The sequence below is a fragment of the Colletotrichum aenigma genome (assembly GCF_013390185.1).
Source record: "Colletotrichum aenigma strain Cg56 chromosome Unknown KSG_Cg56_contig06, whole genome shotgun sequence".
In the NCBI taxonomy this organism is placed as follows: domain Eukaryota; kingdom Fungi; phylum Ascomycota; class Sordariomycetes; order Glomerellales; family Glomerellaceae; genus Colletotrichum; species Colletotrichum aenigma.
In genome coordinates, this window is record NW_023500912.1 from 515,288 (window position 1) to 524,332 (window position 9,045).

At 43.7% G+C, this 9,045-nt stretch overlaps 1 protein-coding gene across 1 annotated transcript; it reads right to left on the minus strand.

Annotated features, from left to right (window-relative positions):
• Window positions 1-2,235: 2,235 nt before the first annotated feature.
• CGCA056_v009161 (uncharacterized protein) lies at window positions 2,236-3,039 on the minus strand (the record flags this gene model as incomplete). The annotated part of the gene is made up of 5 exons (XM_037324408.1): window positions 2,236-2,349; window positions 2,377-2,594; window positions 2,635-2,838; window positions 2,908-2,965; window positions 3,007-3,039. 5 exons carry the CDS (start codon window positions 3,037-3,039, stop codon window positions 2,236-2,238), a joined length of 627 nt encoding a protein of 208 aa, XP_037176611.1.
• Window positions 3,040-9,045: the final 6,006 nt, after the last annotated feature.

Here is a 9,045-nt window from a genome sequence, read left to right on the forward strand (position 1 = left end):
CCACACACAAAGGGTGGAATACCTCGGATTCACTATCACCCCTGGAAAAGTCTGTATGTCAGAAAACAAAGTCAAAGCCATCAAGGAATGGCCGGTACCCAACAACCTTAAGGAAGTCCAAGGATTTCTAGGTTTCGTCAACTTCTACCGCAAATTCATCAAAGACTATGGCAAGATCAACGCAGCTCTCACAAGCCTCAGCCGCAAAGACACGCCCTTTATATGGGAAGAACCGCAACGAACAGCATTCCAGAAGATCAAGGATCTCATCGCCAGCGAGCCCGTCCTGAGCATTCCAGATCCAACAAAACAGTTCGAAGTAGAACCCGACGCATCCGACTACGCAATAGGAGCACAATTATCTCAACGAGATTCAGAAGGACGACTACACCCGTGTGCCTTCTTCTCTCGCAAGCTCCACGGACCTGAACTCAACTATCAAGTTCACGATAAGGAACTCATGGCAATCATCGAAGCTTTCAAGGAATGGAGACCCGAGCTCTCAGGAACCACACACGAAGTACTTGTGTATTCAGACCACAAAAACCTTTCACACTTCACGACTTCAAAAGTGTTGAATAAACGACAGATTAGATGGTCAGAATTCCTATCAGAATTCAACTTCCGAATCATCCATCGCAAAGGATCAGACAATGGCAGAGCCGACGCTCTTAGCCGACGACCGGACTACAACGTCCCAGTACCTGAAGAAACCCAGGTGATTCTCAAAGGAAACAACGACGGAGACCTAGTGCCAGCAACCAAACTCTTGATGATGGCCGGACGATCTAGTACTAGCCCGCCTAACGAACTAGACGACGAAGCAATTAAGGAGTTCCATGCCCGCCCTGCACACGGTCACCAAGGAATCACGAAAACCTGGAAACGACTACGACAACAATATGGAGAAAAAGTCACCAGAGAACGAGTGGCAAAAGCAATCAAGGATTGTGAGGTTTGCCTCAAAAGCAAACCCGCTCGACATCAACCTTATGGTATGCTACAACCCTTGCCTGTGCCGCAAACCGCCTGGCAATCCATATCCCTCGACTTCATCGTCAAATTACCGAAGTCTCGAGAACCCCTTACGGGAACACACTTTGACAGCGTTCTTGTCATTGTGGACCGACTCACGAAGTACGCCTACTTCATCCCGTACAAAGAAGCAAGTAACGCCGAAGAATGTGCCTACACATTTCTTAAATATATCATCGCCAACCACGGAACGCCCAGAGAAATTATATCAGACAGAGATAAGATCTTCACTTCCAAATTCTGGAAGTCAATCACATCACAACTCGGCATCAAACAATCAATGTCCACTGCATTCCACCCGCAGACCGACGGACAAACAGAACGAATCAACCAAATCCTCGAAACATATCTCCGCGCCTACGTCAACTACAACCAAGACAATTGGGTTGTATTGCTACCAATAGCCCAGTTCGCCTACAACAGCGCAGTAGGGGAAAGTACCAAGGAATCCCCCTTCTACCTCAACTATGGATTCGAACCAACCGCCTATGGAGAACCCCGAACAGGCCCAGCTGCAGTAAAAGCTGTCGCCTCAATACGCCAAATCAAGGATATCCAGGAAAACGCACGCAAAGAACTCGAATTCGTACGACAAAGAATGACAAAATTCAGCAACAAACGAAGGATTGAGGGACCAACCTTAAAAGAGGGAGATAGCGCCTATCTCATACGGCGAAACATCAAGACAAAGCGACCAAACGACAAACTCGACTATAAAAAACTCGGACCTTTCAAAATTTCACGAGTAATTTCACCAGTCAACTACGAACTAGGACTCCCAGAAACCATGAAGTGTCACCCAGTATTCCATGTCTCACTCCTCGAACCAGCACCACGTGGATCACAGACAAACGATATTATCATCGTCGAAGATAACGAACCAGAGTATGAAGTGGAACGAATTGTCGACCATCTCAAAGAACCAGAAGGGTATCGATACCTCGTCAAATGGAAAGGATACGGACACGAAGACAACACATGGGAACCAGCCAAAAACATCACCAACGCAGCAGAAGAACTCACGATCTACTGGCAGCAACACCAAGAACGAGAAGCCACACCAACACCTGTTGCACTGGTCCAAAAGAGCGCTGGATATAAACGAATTAGACACCCACATCGCTTCACCAGACCACACACTGAAACCGATCGACCGCGACAAGGGAAACCGTTTATCCGCCTAGGGACACCAGGAATCAACTAAGGCGCCTCCGATAAAAAGTTTGGAGTGCCCGGATTCCAATCGCCAAGAACGGTATCCAGGTCTATCGCACCAAAAGCGCCCACCGACCGCGCCTCAAGGACCAAGGAAGACTCAACAAGGGAAGGACTCGCTGCCCCCTCCTCTTCAGCCACCACCAAAGTCTCCTTGCGGCCCTTTTTGAACACCATCCGCTTAGCCTTGCGGACACGATCCAGTTTCGCAAGCGCCTCATTCACTTCAGCCTGCGCCTTCTGCAGCACCTCCATTCTCTTTCGAAACAGTTCCTCGGTTTCTTCCTCCTCATCGTCCAAACGCCGAGACTCAACCATCAAACGTTCCACTACACATGAATTAGCATGAACAAAGACACAACGGGCCTCAGGAACTACACGAACATTGACAGATCGCATCGTCGGAAGCATTGCACGAGCGACGAGTGCCACCCACGGCGACACACTCCCCGCAAACCAAGGAACCAGGCAGCATTTTACAGCGCAACCCCTTGGACCGACAGCGACGACAAGGCATGACTTCGAACCCGTTCTCCGCAATGTTAAAGGAACGACGATAACGACGAAGAGTAGAAATCGCAGGATTTTCAGGAACGCGACCTGACATGGTGTCAGCATCATGGGTAAATCAGGAAGCACGATTGACGGATCCCCAACCTGGGACCAACGACCTACTTATGTTGGGTCTTGAGGACAAGACCTTTGGAGAGGGGACCTGATGTTACGACCCGTAAACAAGGATAACAGCTGAACGACCCACTCGGGCGTCGAGCGGCTAGGACAGGACATTTGTACTGCAGAATCACGGGAACAACAGGGACTCACTCGGAGACGGAAGAACTATGATACAAGTCACGTGATGATAAGATAAGACTGAGCAGGCAGTGTGGGTCACTGAGCGCTCAGTCGGAGTTACTGAGCGCTCACCAACAGTCAATGAGCGCTCACTGGTACCTGATGAGGGATCAGTGATAGAGTAAAGGGTACTGTTCAGAACTTGTATATAGTATGACCCTGAGCCTGGCTCATGGTCAGACTTCCATAGCTCTTCAGCAATCAACTTAGTATTCATCCTCACGGATACTCTCAGCTTACCTTCACTGCGAATCACTTATTGAGTCTAAGACTGATCACCTTAGCCTCTGAAGACCCGATCTACTACAGCCTACGAACTACGACCTACGACCACGACCCAGTGTACTGTTAGAACGTATCAATCCCCAGCTTCTGTTAGCAGACCCTACTGTCGGATAGCTGACCGTAACACCTATATGTTGTCTTTATATCTATATCCTTTCTATTTAACGAGGTATTAATACCCTTCTGGTTCTTTAAGATAGTTAATGATTCGTTCGACTTTATATTCTGGTTTGTTGTCTTTAACGATAATAATATCGTTTGTCTGTGATCCACATAATGCTGGTTCGAGGAGTGAGACATAGAATACTAGGTGACACTTCATGGTTTCTAGGAGTCCTAGTTTATAGTTAACTGGTGAGATTACTTATGAAATTTTGAAAGGTCTGAGTTTTTTATAGTTGAGTTTATCGTTTGGTCGCTTTGTTTTAATGTTTCGCCGTATAAGATAGGCGCTATCTCCCTCTTTTAAGGTTGGTCCCTTAATCCTTCGTTTGTTGCTGAATTTTATCATTCTTTGTCGTACGAATTTAAGTTCTTTGCGTGCGTTTTCCTAGATATCCTTGATTTAGCGTATTGAGGCGACAGCTTTTACTGCAGCTGGGCCTGTTTGGGGTTCTCCATAGGCGGTTGGTTCGAATCTATAGTTGAGGTAGAAGGGGGATTCCTTGGTACTTTCTCCTACTGCGCTGTTGTAGGCGAACTAGGCTATTAGTAGCAACACAACCTAATTGTCTTAGTTGTAGTTGACGTAGGCGTGGAGATATATTTCGAGGATTTAGTTAATTCGTTCTGTTTGTCTGTTGGTTTGCAGGTGGAATGCAGTGCATATTAATTGTTTGATGCTGAGTTGTGATGTGATTGACTTCTAGAATTTGGAAGTAAAGATCTTATCTCTGTCTGATATAATCTCTCTGGGCGTTCTGTGGTTGGCGATGATATATTTAAGAAATATGTAGGCATATTCTTCAGCGTTACTTGCTTCTTTGTATGGGATGAAGTAGGCGTACTTTATAAGTCGGTCCATAATAATAAGAACGCTGTCAAAGTGTGTTCCTGTAAGGGGTTCTTGAGACTTTAGTAATTTGACGATGAAGTCGAGGGATATAGATTGCCAGGCGGTTTGCAGCACAGGCAAGGGTTATAGCATGCTATACGGCTGATATCGAGCGGGTTTGCTTTTCAGGCAGACCTCACAATCCTTAATTGCTTTTGTCACTTGTTCTCTGGTAACCTTTTCTCCATATTGTTGTTGTAGTCGTTTCTAGGTTTTTGTGATTCCTTGGTGACCATATGCAGGGCGAGCGTGAAACTCCATAATTGCTTCATCGTCTAGTTCGCTAGGCGGGCTAGTACTAGATCGTTCGGCCATCATTAAGAGTTTGGTTGCTAGCACTAGGTCTCCGTCGTTGTTTCCTTTGAGAATCACCTAGGTTTCTTCAGGTACTAGGACGTTATAGTCTGGTCGTCAGCTGAGAGCGTCAGCTCTGCTATTATCTGATCCTTTGCAGTGGATAATTTGGAAGTTGAATTCTGATAGGAATTCTAACCATCTAATCTGTCGTTTATCAACACTTTTAAAGTCGTGAAGTGTGAAAGGTTCTTATGGTCTGAATACATAAGTACTTCATATGTGGTTCCTGAGAGCTCAGGTCTCTATTCCTTGAAAGCTTTGATGATTGCCATGAGTTCCTTATCGTGAACCTGATAGTTGAGTTCAGGTCCGTGGAGCTTGCGAGAAAAGAAGGCATATAGGTGTAGTCGTCCTTCTGAATCTCATTAAGATAATTATGCTCCTATCGCATAGTCAGATGCGTCAGGTTCTACTTCAAACTGTTTTGTTGGATCTAGAATGCTTAAGACGGGCTTGCTGGCGATGAGGTCCTTAATCTTCTGGAATGCTGTTTATTGTGGTTTTTCCCATATAAAGGGTGTGTCTTTGCGGCTGAGGCTTGTGAGAGCTGTGTTAATCTTGCTATAGTCTTTAATAAATTTGCAGTAGAAGTTGACGAAACCTAGAAATCCTTAGACTTCCTTGAGGTTGTTAGGTACCAGCTATTCCTTGATGGCTTTGACTTTGTTTTCTGATATACAGACTTTTCCAGGGGTGATAGTGAATCTGAGGTATTCCACCCTCTGTGTGTAGAATTCGCTTTTCTTAGGTTCAACTAATAGCTTAGCTTCTTAGAGGGCTTATAAGACGTAGTATATATCTTCTTTATATTTCTCAAGTGTTAATAAGAAGATGAGGATATTATTAAGATAGACTACTATGCAGATATTAACATATTTGCTTAGGACTTAGTTAATTATATTCTGAAAAGTCGCAGGGGCGTTAGTAAGGCTGAAGGGCATAACAAGATACTCAAAATATCCTTTTTATGTCCTAAAGGTGGTCTTCTATTCTTCGCCTTGCTTTATTCTGATTAGGTTGTAGGCTCCTTTGAGGTTGAGAGCTGTAAACCAGTTGGCTCCATAGAGGAGTCGTCTCATTTTGTCGATAAGCAGTAGTGGGTAGCAGTTCTTGATCGTCATCTCATTAAGTATGTGGTAATTAACATATAGTTATAACTTTCCGTTTTTCTTAGGTATAAATAGGATTAGACTTCCTGCTGGTGATGTTAAAGGTCTGATATCTCCCTTCTTAAGATTTTCGTTAAGATATTTATCTAGGGCTTCTATTTCTGTTTAGTTAAGTCTGTAGATTTTATTGAATCGTGGTTCTTTTCCTTCTTTGAGGGGTATTTTGTGATTAAAACTAATATGTTCAGGCAGTCTGGTTTCTAGCTCAGCTGCAAAGAGTTTCTTATAAACTCTATATTCTTCTGGGATAGACAGAAGTAGATCGTTCTTTTGTTTAAGATCTGTCGTTATTATTAGTTATGATACAGCTTCTTTTACCTTGAGGTAATAGAGGTATCATTTTGCTGTTCCTTGTTGTATTGATTTATTTGAGGCCTGGTTCTGACAGGGCTGCTCAGGGACTGAATTATTATAGTCCTAACAGAGTTAGCCTTTACTCTAATCTATCTGTGGGTTGCTTATTTATAGCCAGGGTAATCCTAGTACTATGTTGTATATTCCTAGATCGGCAATATTAAATTAGATTCTTTCTTTTTGATTCAGGTAGCTTATCTCAAGGGGTGCAGTCTCATTATAGATAGTACCTCCTTTATACTTGAATTCTTCTCCTTCTGCCGTATATAACTGGTATGGTTGCTTTTTTCCTCCCTATTATACTTCTAGCCTATTGATGGCTTAGGGGGCAATGAAGTTTGCTTCAGCTCTGCTGTCGATCAGCGTAAGTGTTATCTGCTGGCTGATAGTAACTTCAAGTTCTATATTATTCTTATGTCCTTATGACATCTGGTAGATAGATCTTTTCCTTATTACCTGTTGTGATCTGTCGTCAGTAGGCAAGTCTAGTTTTTTGACTGCTCTGGTTGTCCTAGGTAGGTGATGCGTTTTCCTTCCCATACTGCCTTAGTGAGGCTGTTCTCACGGATTTTAACCTGAGGGGGTCTTAGTCCGTTCTTTATAATTCTCCACGCGCAGGCCTTATCTTAATAATAGACTTAATATTCGTCGCGCTGGCATTTGTTCTATTTCATACTGTCGTTATGTTAACATCTCATAGGGAACTGTGGGCTTAGCCTGAAGGCTGTAAGGCTGTCTTTAAATAGTACTATAGTCCATCTAATCATAACGGAGGTTAAGTAGATCTTATAGATAGGTTCGTTATTATGTCTTCTGGGGTAGAACTAGTAGTTATGCTTTTCTCCTATATATTCCTTGCATTTGTTGTGGAAGCACTAGGGCCAGAAGAGAGTTCAGTGAAGTTAGTGGTTGCTTCTCAGCGCAGGGTGGTCTTCTGTATATAGTTGAGGGTGGTAGTCCTAATCTTATTAATTTGCTGAGGTGCTATAAAAGTGGCGTTACTGCTTATCTTAAAACATATTGATTTCCTAGTACTTCAGGAGTTGCTTGATTCTATCTCCCTAGTTGTTAAGTTCCTCTGTAGAGCTAGAGTCGTCCACACTGGGGGTGAACCTATAGGTGATCTCTGTCTGAGCGCGTTGTCAGGCAACGTCGCGAGGTTTATCTGAGTTATAGGAAGAGCTTTCTCCTTCTCTGAAAGCCTAGTTGTTGGTTATACTGAGGAGTTGTTATTCTATCAGAGGATTATGTTGGTGTTCTGGTTCTTCTTCTGATTCTTGTTGTTAATATAGTTATACTTATCTGTCGTCTTCTTGCTGGATTAGCTCTATTTCCTTCTTGATTTGTTGTTCTTTATAGTGGAGTTGCTGGCTAGTTATATAGGGGGTGATTAGTTCTAATCGCTGAATTCGTAGCATCTCGTTAAGTTGTTTAACTGGTTTTCTAGCCACTTTGCTGTTGCTGGAATGCATTATTGCCAGGGTCCTAGGGCGAGTGTCTAGGATGGTCATATCGTAACCAGACCGTCCAGGGTTGCTGTCCCTTAGGTAGTGTCCTGATATTTCTTTGTCTTTGAGGTGAATTCAGCAGTTATTGTCGTAGCATCTGGTCCACGATTAGGATGCATATAGGGCTTTTGCAATTATGTTGACTTATCGAGGTCGTTCTGCCACTGGTCTCCAGGGGAGCTTCTTAGGCTGTCTGCAGTCTTTGGCGATATAGCCTTGCTTGTTGCAGTTATAGCACTTAGGGTTCCAAGGTTTTTTGTTGTTAGGTTTAGTCATTATGCTGAGATCTATAGGTCTGCTGTGTTATCTATAGGCAGTGCTCTGGCGGGTGTTATTCCAGTTGTTGCAGGGTCTGTTGTCGTTCTGCTAGCTGTTAAACTTCTGTTGAGGCTGCTATTAGTACTTACATCCTGAATTTAGGTTTTATTATTTCTCTCCTTATTCCTTTTGTTGTTTATAGAGGTGGTTATCAACCTTAATAGTATGTTCAATATAGGCGAGGAAGCTAGGAGGTGTTTCTAGTTTAGCTATTTCGTCTTTAATATCATCCTTAAGTCCTTAGTAGAAGGCAAAGACTTTGCTTTCGTCAGTTATGTGGAGTCTTGCAGCTAATCGCCTGAACTCTGCAGCATAGAGCGTGGCTGACTTAGTTTGTTGTAGGTAGGATAGGTCTCGCTCAGCCTATCTTTATTTATCAGGGTTGAGGAAGAGAGATTCTAGGGCCTTAATATAGCCTGTAAAGCTGAAGAAGATGCTTTTTACTTCCTTGCTATACTTCTCGATAGGGTTGTCAAGCTATTCCTGTTGGAGGGGTTTGAACCAGGCAAGGGCTCATCCTTAAAGGAAAGTGGCTATATATATATCACGTTTGGTGTCGTTCTAGAAGGTGTTTATATAGAAGGCCTGGTAGGTTTGAACCTATACCAGGTGTCCTTTAAGTTGTCCTAGGGTTCCATCGAAAGTGGAAGGCGTGTTAAGTTTGAGGCGTTCTCATCCTTCAACTGGGGCGGATATGACGTTAGCAGCAGCTTAGAGGGTTTGGACTTCTTTCTCAAGTTCCTAAGTCTTGCAGGCTTGTTCCTGGAGTTCGCTAAGGGCTGCAGCGTTCTGGTTGAATATTTCACGCATTGCCTTAAAGTTGCTGTTAGTCTTATTAAGCTGGCGCTTAAGTTCTTTGGTGTCGTCCTCGCTGTCTAAGTCGTCCTTTATCTTC